The sequence below is a fragment of the Geotrypetes seraphini genome, chromosome 8, assembly GCF_902459505.1.
Source record: "Geotrypetes seraphini chromosome 8, aGeoSer1.1, whole genome shotgun sequence".
Lineage (NCBI taxonomy): Eukaryota > Metazoa > Chordata > Amphibia > Gymnophiona > Dermophiidae > Geotrypetes > Geotrypetes seraphini.
This window is the reverse complement of record NC_047091.1, coordinates 76,381,568-76,402,924: the sequence shown is the minus strand read 5'-3', so window position 1 is coordinate 76,402,924 and position 21,357 is coordinate 76,381,568. Positions and strand designations below refer to the sequence as shown.

The following is a 21,357-nucleotide window of genomic DNA, read 5'->3' as shown; positions in this document are numbered from 1 at the left end:
GCGCTATTTTTTTTTTCCAGAAAGAAAGAAATATACTTCTCTTTGGCCATGTAAAAACGTTCAAAATAGAGAGCAGTAACTGACCTCTCTAGTCCCAAAAATACTTGAATCAAGTATTAGCAGGCAGTGCACAAAAAAATGCATATAAAAACGGATAAACAAATCTCTTAAATAGCAATTTCAGGAGCTGCGATCCCAAACAGTAATAGGACAGGAAAGACAGAAACTCGGAGCTAATCCGCTGACTTTTTTCTCTGCCTCGGCAAAAAGCAGACTAGACCCTGCGGACTTCCGCGGCCGATAGGCGCGCGACCTCTTTGGGAGTTGTAGTCCCACTTTCCATTGGCAATCAGTAACAGGCTCCTGCTCTGGACTACGTTTCCCAGAAGATCCTGGTCTCCCGCTCCCGGACTGCTGGGGTGTGTGTATACGCTTGCCACGGCCGCTTGCAGCGAGGCAGGAGGTACTGGGGATCTTGCAAGTTTGCGATCGTGTCACAAGACTCCAGGGTAATCCAAGACGATGCATGCATGAGATCGTGTGGTGGTTATAGAAGCAGAAATCCGAAGCAAGGAGGGGATGGGAGAGGGACTGCAGCAGTCTGGAGCGTGGTTGGGGGTGGAGACAGGGCCTTAGGTGCCAGGAGTGCATTGGTAATAAAGTAACTTTTGGTGTCGAGACGACTGGAGAAATAGTTTACTGTATTTTGTTCTCTTTTCTTTGTTAAATATGGAAACATTTGAGTCTTTAGAAGATGAAAGTCTTCGAGAGGGGCAAATAGAGAGAGAGAAAGGAAAAAAAAGGGGACTGAAATCACACATTTTCCTGATTAGGTTGTGGAGGATGCTAGCCAGTTTTTTTTTAACTTTGCAAAATAACCCGATGAGAAATACACTTCTACTAACTTATTTTTTTATGGGGGGTGTTTAGATTTCTATATTAATTTTGTTTGTTAAATGTGGTACTTGCAAAGAGTTAAATCGAAAAATATTCTTTTTCTCCTCCCAAATACGGAATTAGTCATCCAGATTTTCTTAAGGAAAGGGCAGGAAAGTTTGTTAATCTGCTTCTCAATTGCAGGGTGGCAGCACACGGAAGCAATGTTTTAAAATGAAGTAGTTTTGCGCATACTTCGACAGTAATGAACCTCGCTCCTAAACCAGGGCATCTCGGACCTCTCCCTGTAGAATTTGCATTGTGCCAGAGAGAGCTTCCCTAAGATGTCTGATCTCTCTTGTGCTCTCATTAGGTCTTATTCCTAATTTTCCTTTATGTCACTAATCATTTTTGCAATTGGGGTTGTTTTTTTTTTTTTGGGGGGGGGGAGAGAAGGTAGAAGAAAGCATCCTTTAATAAATAAACACATTCTTGCCCCATCAATCTGAAATCTATTTTTCAGCCATTCTTTTCTTGATCAGTGTGATTCTTGTGTGGGCCTTTGATGGAGATCTTTTTTTCTGCTGAAAAGAGTTACCTGTATTGCCTGATTAATTAATTATACATAGGGGATACAAAACCCATAATAGTAAAAAAAAAAATGAAGAATTTCTCCAACATCTGCAAAGACATTTTTCCTTTACAAATACGTTCTGATTTAATTTTCTCATATTAGCTTGTGGATATTAAAATGCCTACCAAGGGAACTTTTTAATAAGAAAAATTAATTGGCACTTTTGAGGGTTTGGGGCAGTGATTATAACATTTATATAAGCCAGGGGTCTCAAAGTCCCTCCTTGAGGGCCGCAATCCAGTCGGGTTTTCAGGATTTCCCCAATGAATCTGCATGAGATCTATGTGCATGCACTGCTTTCAATGCATATTCATTGGGGACATCCTGAAAACCCGACTGGATTGCGGCCCTCAAGGAGGGACTTTGAGATCCCTGAAAGCTGTTCGCTCAAACCTCTTTCCAAGAGGAGTTACATTTTCCTGTCCCTAGTGGGCTTACTATAATGAACCCTTTTACTAAAGCTTTTAGTGCGTGCTAATGGACATTAGTATGCGCTAAGTATCATGTGGCCTATAAGTAGGGTTACCATATGGCTTCAGAAAAAAGAGGAAAGATTGAGACATCCGGGTTTTACTTACATTGTTTTCAGTGGAAGTAAAACCCAGATGCCTCAGTCCGTCCTCTGTTTTTTTTCTGGAGCCATATGGTAATCTTACCTATAGGTATAAAATATGGTAAGAACAAAATTTTAGGTCTCCTTCTATCAAGCCACGTTAGGGTTTTTTATCGCTTGGTCGTTGCGCTCTAATGCTCAGAATTCCTATGAGCCCTGGAGCTTTTACCACAGCAGCCAGTGATAAAAGACCCTAATGCGGCTTGATAAAAGGGGGCCTTAGTAAAAGAACTACTAACTTTGTGCTTGCCAGTTCTCTTAGAAGAGAGCTTTAAGTTTACTTTCTGTAGGGTTTTTTTTTATTGGTCCAAAGCAGGGGTAGGCAATTCCGGTCCTTGAGAGCCGGAGCCAGGTCAGGTTTTCAGGATATCCACAGTGAATATGTTTGAGATGGATTTGCTTGCACTGTCTCCTTGAGATGCAAATCTCTCTCATGCATATTTATTGTGGATATCCTGAAAACCTGACCTGGCTCCAGCTTTCGAGGGCTGGAATTGCCTACCCCTGGTCCAAAGGAATTTTATGTGCAGTTATTTTAACAACCTTTTTGAATTTAGTGGATGATAAATTTTGAGTATATGTTGAGGGAGGACTTTTAATAGAGTTTGGGGATTTGGGGAGCGCTGCTTATTCACCCATGTGTTTTAATCATTCCCGTAATAAATGCAACTCCCAGTTCTTTTATTTGCCCTGTTTGTCTGTCTTAAATAGATTGTAAGCTCTATCAAGAAGGGACTTTCTTTTACATGTCCTTGTACAGTGTTGTATCTAGTAGCGATGTACAAATAAGGAGTACAGTAGTATGTTTGGATCAGAAAATAGATTCCTTTAGTTCAGATAAAGCTTAGTTGAAGCTGAAGATGTTAATGTTTTCACTTTATAGAGTTTTGATGTCGTACGTATGTTATTAGCAAGTATCTTAGGGAATCTGTAAATGAACTGTGTGGTGATTGGCTGTATTGGTATCATGCCCATATTTTAAGGAGGGAGGGTTGGGCCTGTGATCATCATTGCAGTATCCCCTTGCTTTCTTATGATTCATAATGATAGAGTAGCTGATGAGTGAAATAAATGTCAGATCTTATTTAATGGGTGCTGGTTTTTTTTTATTTTTTTGGGGGGGGTAATTGTTTATTGAACAATAGGGTACACAGCTATGCATAATACAATCCAAAACCAGAACAGAAATACAAATAGAGCAAGGTCATCCTAAGCCCCCATCAATAATAAGTAGCCATATAACGAGCATAGAATTACTGTGCCTCCCTAGTCAAAAATAGAGCAGAACCTCTGAAACCAACAAGGAAACCAAAATCCCCCCGCTCCCCCCTCCCCCATAACAGTGGCTACTCTACCCCAGCATAATACCCACAGAAATGAAGTACAAATACCTTTGTATAGCAATCTCTCCCAACCTAGAAGCAATACTGCCCAAACCCCGTAACTACAAATCCCAGCTAAAAGAATAAACCCCCCACCTTGTAGATCTCAAACTACATTAGCATAGACCCTGTTTTAAATTGTAAATCGCTTTGAAATTAATGATATTGCGATACATCAAAATTTTAATAAACCTTGAAACTTGCTTTGTCTTTTGACTTTGCTTGCATGTACTGTTGCCCTATCTTACTGGGCAGATTGGCTGGGCCACTTTGCTCTTTAACTGCCACCGTTTACTGTGTTTACTAAGTATTTCCTTGGCTGAGTGCAGACAGAATTAGGGAACAGCGTGAACCTCGGACTGTGTGCTGTAGGTTTTTAAGCATTTTCAGATTTGTGCCATAGCTTATATTAGCTTCTCTTGTCACCTCTATGTGATGAAATGATGGTTACTTCACATGTTCTATATTCAAAGCAATTTAACCAACAGAAACAGTTCCTGGTCAGCTGCTGAAAATATCCATTTAGTCCTGAACTGGTTAGTGCCGCTGGTTGGTGCCAAACTCAAAACTGGATATTTTGTGACGTTCTGGGGGCAGAGTCAGCACTTAACCGGCCAAGGTAATCACATAAATAGGACCCCATAAAAGTCAATCCTATCTTTATGCGGTGCCCATAGCTAGTTAAATGCTGAATATTGCACTGAGCTGGCTATGCTTTAGCCAGCTCCTCAAACCCAGAAATTTAGTGCTGATGCCTGGATGTGGCTTGACATTGAATTTCAGAGCATAACGCCAGCAGCAGTCAGCAAAACCCTGCACATCACTGTCTGAATATTGACCCCCTAGAAATAATATATATCAATGTATGTACAAACAAACAAAAACTGGTAGGGTTGAAACAGAGTGGTATGAGAACCCAGGGTTCATATTTCTTTCCAATTTTTTTTCGCCTCTTGGTGTCGCATGGTATGTCTGCTGGTCAGGGTTGTAATTTCAGGATGGCTTTATGCCTGGTGTTAGGTGGTGCAGGAGGAGCCTGTGGATTTTAGGCGTGCCTTTTGCTCCTGGGTGTTCACAGGCTTTCAATAATGGTTTGAAAGATGAGGCATCTCCTGTAGCTAGGCCTCTATCTTGCTTTTCCTGTCTCTCGCTTAGACCATCCTTCTTGAAAGCACTGGGAAGGTACTTGGCTGCTGCTTCTGGGTTAACCGTGACTCTAAAGATGGAAGCCTGTCAGGGCGTTAAAGCTAGATATACTGGTTATCTTAGCTTATCCACCCCAGCATGGCTTACAGGCTGCAGACTGTTTGCTTAAGTGAAGTGATTTTAAGGGTTATGCTGTTTGGTTTTGTTACAAAAAGTCCTCCCATCACCCACTACAAAAGAAAACTATTTTCAGTACATGCATTCTGAGCTTCCCTTTGCAATGGCCTTGGCCTGAGTGTGTTGCCTTGTAGGGTTTTTTTTTTTTCTGTGTTGTTTGGAATGAGTGGTGAATCAAGCTCGTTGTAGTTTTCCGGGTTTCTCCACGACAAGTCAGTGGTGCTTCAAGTTCTTGTCATGGTCTCTGAGTGACTGATATGTGTCTTTGTCTGCTCAGAAGGTGTCGCCATGTCGAGCTCCAAGCCCGGCCCAGTGCAGATCGTGGAGGTCCACAAGGAGGAGCATTCCTTTGAGCTAGATGAACAGGCGCTGCAGTGTGTGCTGCTTCAGGATCACGTGCGTGACTTGGACGCTGTGGTGGTGTCGGTGGCAGGGGCCTTCCGCAAGGGCAAGTCATTTCTGCTGGATTTCATGCTGCGTTACATGTACAGCCAGGTAACAAGCACTCTGCAGTGAAGTTCAGAGTAATACATGAGGTGGAGTGAGGTGATATGCAATGAGAATCTTAAATAGTCCTTGCCAAAGACTGAAATTAACCTGTTTCGGACTTTCAGTGTGTGTGTGTGGGGGGGGGGGGAGGGGGAGGAGAGGAATTTGAGTTGTGGGTTTGGCTTAGTTTTTCTTAACCCTGCCTTAAAGGCACACCTATCCTGTCTGGTTGTTAGGATTTTCATAACAAATATGCATGAGGTAAATTTACAAATGTTGGAAACCGAGTGTATTCAGATTATCTCATGCAAACCTGATGTGTAGGTGTGCCTCCAGGAAAGGGTTGGGAAGCTCAGTCCTAGACTATGAATAACTTCATTGTATTGATGAATTTACATTTTAGAAACATTTAGATTTTTGATGTATTTGATTTTTGGATTATTCTATTTGATGAAAACCATTTTATGGCAATTGTTTATTCAAAGAAGGCTGTGAATAAATATAATAGAACAATTGCTGAAGATTGCAGTTGACTCTCTTCTCTCCCCCCCCCCCCTTTTCTGTGTGTAGAAAAAGGGTGACAGCAGCATCAACTGGCTGGGAGAAGAGGATGAGCCACTTACGGGATTCTCGTGGCGAGGAGGCTCAGACCCAGAGACCACCGGGATTCAGATCTGGAATGAGGTTTTCACCGTGGAGAAGCCAGATGGGAAAAAGGTGACACGGTGTTCTGTTAGTCTCAATGGTGCCACTGGTCCTCCCTGTGCATTAGGCACAGCTTTGCATCCCATCCCTTCTACTAGTCCTCCCTAAGCACACCTGTTGGAGGCTCGCCGAATTTCAGTTTGGCACTGAAACTGACCAATTCAGTCATGTTTCAGCTGAAAGTGCCAATGCATTTTCGACTCAAACAGAAACTCCCCATTCCCATGGGTCCCATCCCCCTTGCTCAAACCACCCAAAGAGTGTAGGGGGAGAGTGAGGTCGTGGGTTTAAACCCACGCTGCTCCTTGTGACAGAAAGTCACCTAATCCCCCCTTTGCCCCAGGTACATTAGCTAGATTGTGAGCCTGCTGGGACAGACAGGGAAAAATGTTTGAGTACCTGAATAAATGAATGTAAACCGTTCTGAGCTCATTTGGGAGAACGATAAAGAAAATTGAATAGATAAATAAAGGCCCTCCCCTGGCCTACCTTTAAATACCTTGGTGGCCTAGTGGGTCTTTAAGGTAGGAGAAATCCCCAGTAGTTCCTGCCCATGACGGTTCAAATCTTAAAATGGCTGCCGGTAACTCCTGCCGTAGCATTGGCAACAATTTAGACTATGGAACCGGCAGAAGCAGGAGTGATTTCTGCTCAGAAAAGGCCATTATACTACTATTCATTTAAAATAAAGCCTAGGGAAGAGTTTTTGAATTGTGGGATGGTGGAAGGGATTGTGATCAGGGGTCCCTTGGTGGTCCTGTAGGGACCTCTTTGCCAGAGGGGGGGGGGGAGACCAGGAAAATCTGCAAGGATCCACTCCTTGCCAGATGGGGGAAGGCACCATTTTTGTCTGAAACTTGAGTGGCAAATTTCAGCTGCTGACTTGGTTTTGGTCAAAAACTCTGGTTTCAGTCACCCTCTAATGTTCAACTTTGCTTCTCATCCCAGCCACTGGATCTCCTGTGGGGATCTGGCTTAGGCGTTTTTGCTGCCAGCAAAGGCTTTATTTGAACTCAATATAATTGTTCATATTTCATTGCAGGTTGCTGTTATTCTCATGGACACACAGGGTGCCTTCGACAGCCAATCCACAGTGAAGGATTGTGCCACCATCTTTGCTCTCAGTACCATGACAAGCTCAATCCAGGTACATGGGGAGGCTGGGAATATGAGAGTTGGAGAATGTAGGGGTAAGAGCAGTGCCTATTCTTTCCAAATTAATCTCTTTCCCATACCTCTTAAAGCTTTGCATTGCCAGGCAAGTAGGCAGTCTTACATTCAGACAGAGCCTGGTTACATTTTCAGCATCATTTATATACATATAAATTTATCTTTTATTTTTTTTTTTTTGCTTCCTTGATAGATTTACAACCTGTCACAGAACATTCAAGAGGATGACTTGCAGCAGCTGCAGGTGAACTTTGAGTTTTTTTTCTGTGGTGTAATCCTTGGGCACTGTTTTCTGTGGGTCTTTGTCTATGAAGGAAAGAGGGAATGTGGGCCTGATATGTTGTCAGGCTTAAAAATTGGGGCTCAGTATTCAGCCTATGGAAATCAGAGATTTTTAAGCCACTGACAGTCACTGGTTGGACGTATCCTGGATATTCAGTTCAGGGCCATGTTTGGGCTCCAGTATTTGAATATCCAGGTAAGTGTGGTAACCTGGAAGTTAACTGGGCATCAGTCATATGATAGCCAGGCATAGAGCTTTCACAGAAACGAGCAGCAGACATGGTAAGCCAGAAGAAAAATCTTTATTATGAACCAAGAGATACCAAAAGTCTTTTACTGTCACAGATCTGGTATGCAAACAAAGGCAGGATTCAAATGGAATTTCATTCCTACATAAAAGGAATTTTACTCTCTCAGGTGTCCTAAAAGCCTAGCTTCATTAACTTACACTTGCTAACACTCACAGTGAGTGCGCCTAGCAGGCCCAATTTCAGTATTTCCAGTTGTACGCTATAATCTTCCACCTTGACCCAAATTCAAACATTGCAGTTCAGGCTGGGTAAATACTTCTCAATACAAACCTCCTACCTTGACACATTTTCAAACACTGCTGCCTGTGCTTAGAATCTCTCTGGGAGCACCCATTCTCCCTGTTCTATTCCCACACTGGGGATTTTAACTTGCTCTCTGTCGGAGTCCTGCTCTCCTGATCAGCATTCTGGCTAGCATTTCTTTAATGTGGCCTGGTGAGGGAGTGCTCTTAAGGGGAACTGTTTCCTGTCCTCACTACCTCACAGGCTGATATTCAGACCAGTGCCCAGTTAGCTTGGTGGATAGGAAAGCCTTTTGCTGTCCTGACTTTATCTGCTTACTTAACCAATTATTTTATTTTAATTTTAGTATTTATATACCACTTATAGTCTAAGTGGTTTACATTAAGGTACTCAAGTATTTTTCCCCATCTGTCCCGGTGGGCTCACACATGTACCTGGGGCAATGGGGGATTAAGTGACTTGCCCAAGGTCACAAGGAGCAGTGTGGGATTTGAACCCACAATCTCAAGGTGCTGAGGCTGTAGCTCTAACCACTATGTCACACACTCATGCGACTGAGTATCACTGCTTACTGTTTAAGTGCCAGCTCCACCCATTGGACCACCCCCAACCACAGGGTTCAGAGGCAATATTCATTAGCATTACCCACTCAGAGTCTACTGAAAATTGATGGATGGTCAGCTCAGTAGGGTTTATCCAGGGAGGAGTCTCTTATGTCCAGTTAAACCCATTTGATGATCTAACTTTTCAGTTCATGAAGGCCATTAGGCTTGATGATTTTTTTTTTCCCCTCCATCTCTTATTTACATATTACAAATGTACAGAAAAAAGAAAAAAAAAGCAACAAGCCAATTATAAATCCATCCTGTAAACATCAATATCAGCATACTTAATAAGCTGCAATCTTGTCCAAAATAGCAAGGGCAAGGGTGATTACAACGCCAAATGTTGGTTCAATAACTGCAGCAGCATAGCTCCAAGGAACAAGGAGAACCCAGAGATTCTTGAAAATGGGGTGACGATGAACTACCTGGAGTTTATATTTTGGTGTGGAAAAAGCTCTTAAACTGAGTAAAATAAATGTCAGCAGATAGGAATGCACAGGAAAGGAAAGACTTTGTTGTTAAACTTGAGAAGATGTCCTGAACTGAAATTTTTCCTTTTTCATGATGCTCCTTGCTTAGGGGACCATCTGGAAGGGATCCATATGTATTTGCTTGATAGTGCGGTGTAATCTCACTGTTATCTATTCCTCCTTTTGTTAACAGGTGCCTCAATAGCTGAGACACATGGGGGGAAATTCTTTAATCAGCGCCTAAATTTAGGTGTTGGTAGGCATCCTGCCAATGGTCAAAAACGGCAGGGTTGAAGCGCCTACCAACACCTACATAAAAGGTGACTAAAATGGCTGCTGGAATCACAGCTAGGTAGCTGCTTTAGGCCACGGAATGCCAAAGTAGGCATGGCCAACGCCTGAAGTGGCATTACGTGATCTAAATCAGCTACTCAGCCGCAAATCACACCAAGATAGGCAGCTGAAATGTAGGCCTGGATAACCCTGGCCTACATTTCAGCTGTCTATCTTTGCCTAGACCGCAGCAGCCGATTGCTGCAGGGGAATTCACTCCTCTCCCATCAGTAGAGAGGCAGGGATTCCCCAAAGCCACAATTCTTGGGTGCCAGTTACAGAATCGCAGCTTTAGGGAGTCCCTGTTGCTCAGCTGATATTGGCGAAGGAATTCCCCTGCTGCTATTGGCTGAAAGCGACCGTGGCAGGGAACCCCCGTACCCGACCTCAGATCAGCTGGCAGGAGAGAGACCCACTCTCTCCTGCCGATGCCACCCCTCCCCCACTAACAACCCCTTCAGGAGGGATGCCCAATCCCATGGGAGTGGCCTTAGAGATATTGCCAGTCGGAGTCAGGCCACTCCCAGTGCATCCCAGAATGCACTGGGAAGGAGGCCTAAAACTCTGGTTGGCCCAGATGCCTAAAGCCCCTCCCTGGGATCTTGCAGGCAGTTTGTAAGGTCATAAGCTGGAGAATGGAGGGTCTTGCAGGCTTTCTCTAACTCTGCCTTATATTCACTCTTCCAGCTCTTCACAGAGTACGGGCGCCTTGCTATGGATGAGATCTTTCTGAAGCCATTCCAGGTATGGCATGTTTCCTTTGGATCACTTTGTCTCTGACTGTACCTTTATTTTTAGCATATGCAGTAACTTTATTGTTTTCTGTTTTTTTGTCTTCCCTGTTCTCTCTCCATGCCTTGGATTGTTTGAGCAGACACTCATGTTTCTGGTGAGGGACTGGAGTTTTCCATATGAATATGGCTACGGAGAGCCAGGAGGGACCAAATTCCTAGAGAAACGCCTGAAGGTAGGAGTTGGGATTGGAAGAATAGGGTGTGGTGCTTCCTTGTTCTTATGTGTTGGGAATGAGTAACTTGTAATTAGTGACACATCTGCCTTATAACTGGTAATACATACTTGTATGGCTCATACATTTTGTGAATGTTGTTTTGACTGAGGGTGTTTATCTTGAAGAGTTGTTGCAGATAATGACTCCTGAATTTAAATCTATGAATTCTGATCTTATTAAATATGAAAATGATAAACTAATACAAGCATACCTTGGCTTGCGATATTTCTAGAGATCAGTAAATCAACAACTTATCCAATTACTTTCATTACCAGGCTCATTTAATTCTACACAACATGGATTTAGAGCAATGCACATTACAGATACTTTAGTAGAGATGATGTCAGATATAAGAGAACTCTTGAGTTTTGGGAAGCAAGTAGTTATGTTACAGTTCAGTATATCTGCAGGTTTTGATGCAATTGATCATTCATTACTGTAATATAGGTTGAGTAAATTGGGGATTGATGGTAATGTCTTGAACTGAATAGAGGGATTCTTGAAGTATAGAACTTATCAAGTTCATAAAGGCCATGATTTATCATTCTAGATTTTGGAATTCAACAAGTGATGTGCCACAGGGATCACCTCTATCACCCACATTGTTCATTGTACTTATGAAAGTCTTGGGTTCTCTTTTTACTGATCTCAGTGTTTTAGGTTCAAACAATTTTTATTGATGACAAAAGAACATAAAACATTATGAAAACCAAGCAATACACGTAGCCACAGCTAATGCAGTTTAAGGGTAACAAATAATATTCCCCCTCCCAACCCCCATCCCCCCCTAGAACCACTCCGGAGTTAACCCAACAAATTCCATGTTCAACAAGTTAAGAAACCAGAACTCTTATGGCCCCTGAACATAGCCAATACCCACAAAGTAGTTCTCCATGTAACCAGCTATGAGAAAAAAAACCAAACAGTTCAATGCAGATCCAGTCACAACATATTCAAAAGTAAATTGCGTCCCCAGGGGGGCAGAGACTATAAATAGGCATCCCAAGTAAGCAAAAAATTTTTCCATCTGCCTGGATGACCCTCCACCATTCTTGCTTCCCAGGTGACCAAAACATGAAGCTGATTTTTCCACTTCCAGAAGGATGGTGGCTCTAGGGAAGTCCAAGACTGCAAAATGCATTTGTGGGCCAGGAGACACACCTTACGACAGAAGAGACGATACCTCCTAGGAATCCCCTGAAACGCTCGGAGCACATCCAAGACCAATTGCACCACTGTGCCTTCCAAAGGGTTCCCCAAAAGGTTCCTCAAATAACGACATATGGTGTACCAAAACCTTTGGATAAGCCAGCTGGTCCAAAAGGAATGTGAGAGAGTATTAGGCTTACTTTGACATTTTATACACAGAGGCGACTCTAATGTTCCTATCTTATAGAATTGCTCTTGGGTAAAATAAGCCCTATAAAGCACCCAGAGATAACACTCCCTCAATATTGCCCCCTCAATCAATTTTGGTAAGCCTCGAATATTACCCAACAGGTCCCAATGATCCAAAGACGTTTGAAGTTCCCTTGCCCAAGCATTCTTAATAGGCTGGATATCCTTACTTCCTTCAAGATTACGGCATGCCTTATGCAATGAAGAAACAGAACTGTTCGCAGGGGCCACCACCAGAAAAAAAAAATCCCCTGAGCTCTTGTCCCAAGTTACAGCTCAACCTTTCAGCTGGGAGGGAAGCAATATAATGTTTGACTTGACAATAAGCAAACATATTCCCCTCACCGAATACATATTCCCCCCACCCAGAGTGGGTGTTAAATCATACAATAATCTCAAAGTACCAGCATAGGTCAACAAATGCTCTACCAGGAGGACTCTCTGCTGGTCCCATGTTGCAAAAGCAACATTATCTATCCCAGGTATAAAGGAATGGTTACCCCGTAAAGGTAATAAAGTTGAGGATCCCCCTGCAATTTAAGCACCAACAACTCCCACACAGCCCGCAAAGATCGTAACAGGACACTTCTCCCTAGGCAGAGTCCTGCCAGGGAGGTGCAGCAAGGCAAAAAGAGAGTATAGGAAATTGGCGTGTATTGATGTTCCAGGAGAATCCAACCTTTTAAATGTCTTAATAGGCAAGCCCAATAGTATAAACCCAAATAAGGGAGACCAAATCCACCTTGGAATAGAGGTTCTACCAGATAAGAATATCTAAGTCTAGGTTTCCATCCCTGCCAACAAAATCGATAGAACAGTTTATCTAAGGTCCGGAGATCCTTCCACAAAAGCTTCAAAAGCACCGTCTGAAATAGATACAACCATTGCGGAAATATCACCATGCAAATCAAGGCGATACGCCCCATTAACGAGAGCGGCAGTGTCTGCCACCGGTCCAATTGCTCAGCCGTTTGTTGCAACGCTTTAGGAACATTAAAGGAATATAACTGAGCAGTTGTAACCGTAAGTTGAATACCAAGGTCATGGAAAGAACCCCCTGCCCAGTGCAATGGAAAGGTAGAACTCCAGAAAGATTTTACATCTGTGGTGGATGGCAGAGCTTCCAATTTAGAGAGATTTAGGCTAAACCCAGCGAAGTCTCTGTACTCCTTAATATTCTCCAAAAGGGCATCTAAGGATCTCCGGGGATCTGCAAAATGAACTAGAATGTCATCTGCAAAGGCCTCCAACTTGAACCCAGTATCCCCAATTTGAATTCCCTTTATATTCGCATGAATATCACATAGCAAGGGATCTAAAAACAAACAATAACGGAGCCAAAGGGCAGTCCTGCCTACTTCCCTGGAAGATCTCAAAAAGATTTGACCTATGATCATTGAGAAAAAGAAGCGCCTGTGGGGAAGCATACAGCGTCTTAATGGCTGAAAATAAAACACCCATTAAATCCATATTTAGCCAAGGTAGCATTTAATAGTTCATATAATGAGTCAAAATGTTGTGTGATCGTGGCACTGAGGTACCCCCCCTCTTCAAACCCAGCATGCACCCAAAAAGAGGGAGAAAAATCCTCAGACTAATGTAGCAGTATAGGACCAAAAGGTACAAACCAAACTGCTTTAAATACTTTCACTGGCAAATAAACTCCCTCACAGAACAGCTCAGGTTTAGAAAAGGGCAAAGTCACCCGGAGGCACGTTCAAGGACTTAGCTGACAAAAGACGACTTGAGCTCCAATGCTGTCATGTCTTCTCCAGTCTTCCCAATAAGTGACCTTGTTTCACCAATGTTTGGCTCATCAGGGGAACAAACAAAGCAGCCTTCGGATTCTCAGACATAATCACCCCAAGGTCCCTCTCTCCATACGTACATATCAGCCTCTCACCTCCCAGCATATACGATTCCCTTGGATAACTACCCCCCAAATGCATCACTCTACTTCTTCTCACTGAGTTTTAGTTGCCAGACGTTAGACTATTCTTCTAACTTCTGCAGATCCTTTTTCATTTTTTCCACTTCCTCCGGGGTGTTCACTCTGTTACAAATCTTGGTATCATCAGCAAAAAGGCTAATCTTACCTTCTAACCCTTTGGCAATGTCGCTCACAAACATATTGAACAGAATTGGTTTTAGCACCGATTCTTGAGACACTTCACTACTCACCTTACCCTCTGAGCAAATTACGTTCACCACCACCCTCTGGCATCTGTCTGTCAACCAATTTCTAATCTAGTTCACCACTTTGTGCCTTAACTTCAACCCGTGAAGAACCATGTCACTTATTACTTATTTCTATACAGCATTGCTAAAATCTGGAGTTTCCTTTCTGAGCATGCTGCCAAGACAATTATCCAAGTCCTCGTCACCTCTCGCCTGTATTACTGCAGTGTGCTTCTTGTGGGTCTCCCGCTAACTCATCTCTCCCCCTTTCAATCTGTTCAGAATTCTGCTGCACATCTTGTAATCCACCAGTGTCATTATGTTCGTTACCCCTCTCGTCAAGTCGCTTCTCAAATTGTACATCGCCTTGAACCTATTTAGGCAAAGAGCAACTCACAGATATTAGATTAGATTAGATTCATTGGCTGGATGTCCACTTCGCATACAATTCAAACTCTTCTTACTGACCTACAAGTGTACTCACTCTGCGACTCCTCATTATCTCTTTTCTCTTATCTCTCTTTACACCCTGCCCCCAAAACTCTGTTGTTCGGGTAAGTCTCTCTTGTCTGTACCCTTCTTCTCTACTGCCAACTCCCGACTTCACCCCTTCTGCCTTGCTGCGCCGTTTGCCTGGAACAATCTGCCTGAATTGGTATGTCAGGCTCCAGCTTTGGCAGTATTCAAATCCAGGCTCAAAGCCCATTTTTTTGAAGCTGCGTTTAAGTCTTAACCTTTCCAATTTGTAATACACTATCTGTTTATCTTTCCCTCTGTAGCCCCTACACTCTCTACCACTTCATCCCTTTATATTTCCCTTCATGAGCAGCATAAATCGAATCACCCTTTGTTCTGTGTGTTAGAGAATGGCATGGGGACAAATTTGTCCCCATTCCTGCAGGAACTCAATTTCCCCGTCCCGTACCCGTGAGTTTTGTTGCTGTTGCTGTCCCTGCCCCATTCTTGTAAGCTCTGCCTTAACCGCACAAGCCTTGAACACTTATGATTTTAAAGTGTTTGAGGCCACCATACAGGAAGCGACAAACCGCTATGTTAAATCAGTAAGCAAACGGTGAAGGAACAACAAGCCGCAGTGGTTTACTGCGGAGATCTCAGACCTCATCAAGGAGAAGAAAAAAGCATTCATCTCTTACAAACAATCGGGGAAACAGGACTCTAGAGCAGACTACTTGACCAAATCAAAAGCCGTCAAAACAGCAGTTAGGGAGGCTAAATTCCACATGGAGGAGTCTCTGGCAAAGAACATCCGGAAGGGAGATAAATCCTTCTTCAGGTATATCAGTGACAGAAGTAGGAACTCAGGCGGGATCGTACGTCTTAGGAAACCAGACGGAGACTATATGGAAAAGGATTCGGAAAAAGCCCAACTATTAAATGAATACTTCTGCTCAGTCTTCACCCGAGAAGCGCCGGGGCTAAGCCCTCAGCTGCAGACAAGGGCCAACTCAATTGACCCATTTGGTAACTTCGAGTTTACGCCTAGCAGTGTCTACGATGAGCTGTCAAAGTTCAAGGTTAACAAGGCAATGGGGCCTGACAACTTACACCCCAGGGTGCTTAGGGAGTTGAGCGACGTCTTGGCAGAGCCACTGTCAGCGCTCTTCAACCTCTCCCTTAGTACAGGCAACGTCCCGTTAGACTGGAGGACGGCCAATGTCATTCCACTCCACAAAAAAGGCTCTAAGACGGAGACAGCAAACTACAGACCAGTGAGTCTAACATCGATAGTGAGTAAACTAATGGAAACTCTAATTAAACACCAGCTGGATAAGATCCTGGATGAGAATCTACGGGATCCCCGTCAACATGGATTTACTAAGGGAAGATCATACCAATCCAACCTTATCAGCTTCTTTGACTGGGTGACGGGGAAGCTGGATATTGGGGAGTCCCTGTACATAGTGTACCTAGACTTTAGCAAAGCATTCGATAGCGTACCTCACCGCAGGTTGCTGGGCAAGATGAGTTCTATAGGATTAGGAGACACACTGACGAAATGGGTTGGGAACTGGCTCGGAGGTAGGCTTCAAAGGGTAGTGGTGAATGGCACCCCCTCCGAAATGACGGAGGTGATCAGTGGAGTGCCATAGGGCTCGGTCTTGGGCCTGATCCTATTCAACATCTTTATAAGGGACTTGACAGAAGGGCTTCGAGGGAAAATAACTTTATTCGCCGATGATGCCAAACTAAGTAATGTTGTGGGCAAATGCACTACGAACGAAGATTCGACACCCGACAACATGATACACGACCTACTCCTACTGGAGCGCTGGTCTAGGACCTGGCAACTCAGCTTCAATGCCAAAAAATGCAAAGTTATGCACCTGGGCAGCCAAAATCCATGCAGGATCTATACCCTTAATGGGGAGATCCTAGCAAGAACGGTAGCAGAAAGAGACTTGGTGGTGATCGTCGGTGAGGACATGAAGGCTGCCAATCAAGTGGAGCAGGCTTCATCCAAGGCTAGACAAATCATGGGTTGCATACGCAGGGGTTTCGTCAGCCATAAACCGGAAGTCATCATGCCATTGTACAGGTCCATGGTGAGACCCCACCTGGAGTATTGTGTGCAGTTCTGGAGGCCGCATTATCGCAAGGATGTACTGAGGCTGGAGTCGGTTCAGAGAATGGCCACCCGGATGGTCTCGGGACTTAAGGATCTCCCGTACAAGGAACGGCTGGACAAATTGCGTCTGTACTCGCTCGAGGAGCGCAGGGAGAGGGGGGACATGATCGAGACGTTCAAGTATCTCATGGGCCGCATCGAGACTGAGGAAGATATCTTCTTTTTCAGGGGTCCCGCGACAACAAGAGGGCATCCGTGGAAAATCAGAGGCGGAAAACTACAAGGTGACACCAGAAAATTCTTTTTCACTGAAAGGGTGGTTGATCGCTGGAATAGTCTTCCACTGCAGGTGATTGAGGCTAGTAGCGTGCCTGATTTTAAAACCAAATGGGATCGACACATGGGATTTTTTACAGGGCAAAGGGAGGGGAGGGACAGTAGGGTGGGCAGACTTGATGGGCTGTGGCCCTTATCTGCCGTCTATTTCTATGTTTCTATGAGGCTTGTGCAGATGAGGACAGAGTTTGCAGGAATGGGGCAGGGACAGGAAAAGAACTCACAGGTTCCGATGTATGTATTTGAAAAACTTAACAATTTAATGAGGTAATAAATAGTAGTAGTAGTACTTTTCATAAAACTCTTAAAACATATTTGTTTGGAATTAGTCATAGCTTAATTGAAAGTTCGAATGTATGTATAATCTAATTTTTGTATAAATGTAATTCCCCTTGCTTTAAGGGTTTTTTTTGCTTTGTTTTGTTTTTTGTAATCTGCACTGAATCAAACTGAATGATAGTAGAATATTAGCGCTAGAATTGAATTGAACATATCTGCTTATATCCAGGTTAAGGAGCACCAACATGAAGAAATTCAGAACGTTCGGCGCCACATCCATTCATGTTTCACCCATGTTAGCTGCTTTCTCCTTCCACACCCAGGCCTGAAAGTTGCGACTAGTCCCAACTTTGATGGAAGGCTCACAGGTATGTCTTAAATTCCAAACAAAGCAAGTCCTCACTCAACAGAAAAAAGATGCAAAATAGAAGAACAGACCAACTTGTATCTTTCTTCTTATTTCTTTATTAAGATTTCTTCATATTTCCAAACATTCTTGCTCCAAGCTATACTGCCCGACGGGACCCGTTTCGCCAACAATGGCTTTTTCAAGGGTTCCAGCAGGGAGCACTTATTTTGGCTTCCTCATAGTTCCAGAAGAAAGATACAAGTTGGTCTGTTCTTCTATTTTGCATCTTTTTCCTGTTGAGTGAGGACTTGCTTTGTTTGGAGTTGTTCTAGTTACCTCACTTTCCTATCTTCAAGGACCTGTATTTTAATGTCTTAAATTCCCCCAGAGAGAAATACCAAGATATACAACCATGTTTGGAATCAGTAAATTACCTGGATAAATTTGAAGTCCTCCATAGTTTTCAATCAGGTTTCCATTTAGGATTTAGTACAGAAACTGTATTGGCCTCATTCATTGATCTCCTTCATGGCCTATTTAGTTTGGGGACCAGTGCATTTGATCCTTCAGATAGAGTTAAGTAGTGCTTTTGACTTAGTAGACCATGAGATTTTATTAAATTGCCTGGATTCAAATGGAATCTCAGGAAATGTGTGGAAATGGTTCCAAGGTTTTTTGAAAAATAGATCTTATCAAGTATTTAGTGCTGGTAAATATTCATCTTCGTGGAGTAACCTTTGTGGTGTTCCACAAGGTTCACCACTTTCGCCAACAATATTTAACATCTATCTACTGTCATTGGGAAATCTATTGCATAGTTTGCAGGTAAAATTTTACATCTATGCCGATGATATAACTATACTTATTCCTTTAACATCATTCACGACTGAAGTAAAAAAATCAGATCTCATTTATTTTGGCACAAATAGAACAATGGACCATTAAATTTAAACTGAAGCTTAATCTGGAAAAAACCAAAGCTTTTTCTTGCTTGTCCTAATGATAAAAGCAATGAAAATGTACTTCATTTAAATGTCCAAAACTACTCAATAGCCACTACCATCAAAATTTTAGGCGTTATGTTAGATCGCTCGTTATCTTTTAATGACCATACTGATCTGCTGATTAAAAAATACTTTTAAGTACTATGGAAACTTTGTACTATTAAAGAATATTTTGATTCAGTGTCTTTTAGGTTACTGGTTCAGTCATCAATTTTGTCCATATTGGACTACTGTAATATTGTTTATCTGGGATCTCATAAAAAATTCTTAATAGATTCAGAATAATTCAGAATACACCAGTTTGCCTGATTTTTGGTCTTAAAAAACATGATCATGTAAGCCCTTATTTAAAGCTCTATTGGTTGCCATTTGAGGCTAGAGTTTTGTTTAAATTTGGCTGTATCTGTTTTAAAGTTTTTTCTGGTTTGACTCCAACCTACCTCTCTTCCCATTTTGAATTTTTTTAATTCAAATAAGAATACATAAAAAAACTTACTGGTTTATGTTTCCATTGGTAAAAGCATGCCGCTATAAGAGATTCTTAGGAAAAACTTTTGCATTTCAGGCTAGTGCAATTAATTCATGTTGGAGTACGCATATTCCCCAAGCTCAGTCTTATTATTTATGTAGAAAAATTCTTAAAACTTATGTGTTTGATAAATATGTAATTGCCATTTTGTATTTTCTGAGAAATTTTGATATGCTTAAGTAAGTAATTCACTGTTTGTGCAGTTCCTTCTTGCTGTAAACCGCCTTGAACTAATGGATTGGCAGTGTATAAGAATAAAAATTATTATTATTCCATAATCTGCTGAGTAGGAATACTATATGAATAGCTTTCCTACTCAGCAGACCTGATGGTTTCCTACTCAGTTTGACCTGATGGTTTTTCACCCTGACCTATTTCTCTGCCCAATGCTGAATGTTGGTGCAGAGTGTGTAATGCTTAATCACATCCTGAGAACGAACACCTTTAGCTCTGTTATTATGATGTAGCTAAATTTTGTGTGCCCAGTGAGTGGGGAACATAAACTTTGTCTCCTAGATGAAAGGAAGAAGGCAGGTTTCAGCTTTAAAGAGTTGTCTGGTTAACTTCCAAAATTAGTTAAACAGTGAGGTTACTTGTAAAGATGGGTCTCTGTGGGCAGTAGGGAAAGTCAGTCACACATTGGTGACATAATCTGACAGTGCAGTGCATGGATTATCTCTCTTGGAGCTCAGAAAAGTCTAGAAAGCCTTTCTGAGCATGTGCTAGCTCTGCCTACATCCAGCTTGATGCGTTCACCTCCAGGTAATCACCAGATCTTAGAGGGGAGGTGGATGGGTTTGTATGGCTGACTTATCCTACAATTCTTGGAGAACCCCCTATTACAGAAAAGTAGCCTCATTTGCTCCATGGACAAGCTGGGTGAGTTAGTGATGTTCTGGTGACTTTCAAGTAGAGGTCGGTGAAAGAGCATTATGTAGATGAGTGTTTGTGTACCGTTTACAGTATGTGACACATGTGGTAGGATGAAGTTGTGTCAAAAGAACAAAATTCACAATTAGATGGGGCTCCATGCAGAGATTTCATTTGCTGCCTCCAACAGGTGGTAATCTCAATTGAGAAAGTGGAGGAAGAAATAAAAGGGATCATTGCAAGATATGTATCATGGTGTGCCGAGATGTTGAGAATAAGACTGACAGTAAATGAAGCTTCCGCCCACACACGCACGCTACTGTTTGCAGGCTCCGACGGCATTGTGAAAGTTATTCAAAACGTGCTGCGAAGGTAAAGGGGAGGGAGGGAGATAGATAGATTCAGGTAGGTAGGTAGGAAGGAGGGAGGGAGGAGCCGCGTGAGAGGTGCCGAAGGGCGATGAGGTGGTGAGAGGGAAGGGTAGTAGAGGAAAGGAACAGACGCTGAAGGGGGGTGGTGAGGAACAGACGCTGAAAAGAAATGGGGAAGACAGTGTGCGAAGAAAGACGCTGAAAGGAAATGGGGAAGACAGAGTGGGGAGAAGATGCTGAAGGGAAATGGGGAAGACAGAGTGAGGAGAAGATACACAGTGGGGAGAAGACGCTGGAAGGGAAGAAGACATATATGCCAGACTATGGGGGAGCGGAGAGAAGAAGATGGGAGAGGTGAAGGGAGAGGCACAGTAACAGAGCAAATGGAAGATGCAGAGAGAAGACAGACAGTGGATGGAAGGACTTGAATGAGAAGATGAGGGAAGCAGAAACCAGACAACAAAGGTAGAAAAAAAATTTATATTTCTTTATTTAGCAAAGCCATGCCAGCTGAACATCTCTTTCTCTAGTACAGCAGCCAGAACTTTGATTTATAAGGAAGGAATAAGCTAAATATTGCAGTACTGAGGCTTGTATGGATGTTGTGGGGACAGGGCGGGGACAGTGGTTGCGGGGACGGGGTGGTGACGGGGACAAATTTTTTCCCTGTGTCATTCTCTAATTGCATATTTTAAAGTCATCTGCCTTGACATCTTTGAAAACCCCCCAAATATAAATGATAATTAATATTTTCTCTGCATATACTGTTCTTTGTGGGGTTTTAAAAAAAATTTATGGTTACAATTATGAATTAATAAGATATTATGTGTACATGAAAAACGAATGGAAGAAATTGGGGGTGGGATTGGGGGGCAGGGCTAGAGCAGGATTGGGGCGGGATTGACAATTAATAGATGAAAAAAATAAATGGTCATGTTACCTATGACTCAATAGTGCATCTGTTGGTAAACAGAGCACATTATTGAAACAGAAAACCAGAAATTTAATTTT

The 21,357-nt window shown here is 42.7% G+C and overlaps 1 protein-coding gene across 5 annotated transcripts in view; it reads left to right on the top strand.

Moving 5' to 3' along the window:
- The first annotated feature begins 324 nt into the window (after positions 1 to 324).
- Positions 325 to 21,357, top strand: part of ATL3 (atlastin GTPase 3) — a 32,050-nt gene continuing 11,017 nt past the window's right edge. Inside the window, exons 1-9 of one of the 5 annotated variants that reach the window (XM_033955709.1) lie at positions 491 to 509; positions 3,938 to 4,124; positions 5,106 to 5,323; positions 5,888 to 6,034; positions 7,065 to 7,169; positions 7,386 to 7,436; positions 10,124 to 10,180; positions 10,311 to 10,403; positions 17,453 to 17,591. In XM_033955709.1, coding sequence (XP_033811600.1) covers positions 3,962 to 4,124; positions 5,106 to 5,323; positions 5,888 to 6,034; positions 7,065 to 7,169; positions 7,386 to 7,436; positions 10,124 to 10,180; positions 10,311 to 10,403; positions 17,453 to 17,591 — 973 coding nt within the window. In that variant the 5' untranslated portion in view covers positions 491 to 509; positions 3,938 to 3,961. The other 4 variants (XM_033955713.1, XM_033955710.1, XM_033955711.1 and 1 more) reach the window with 4 other exon arrangements.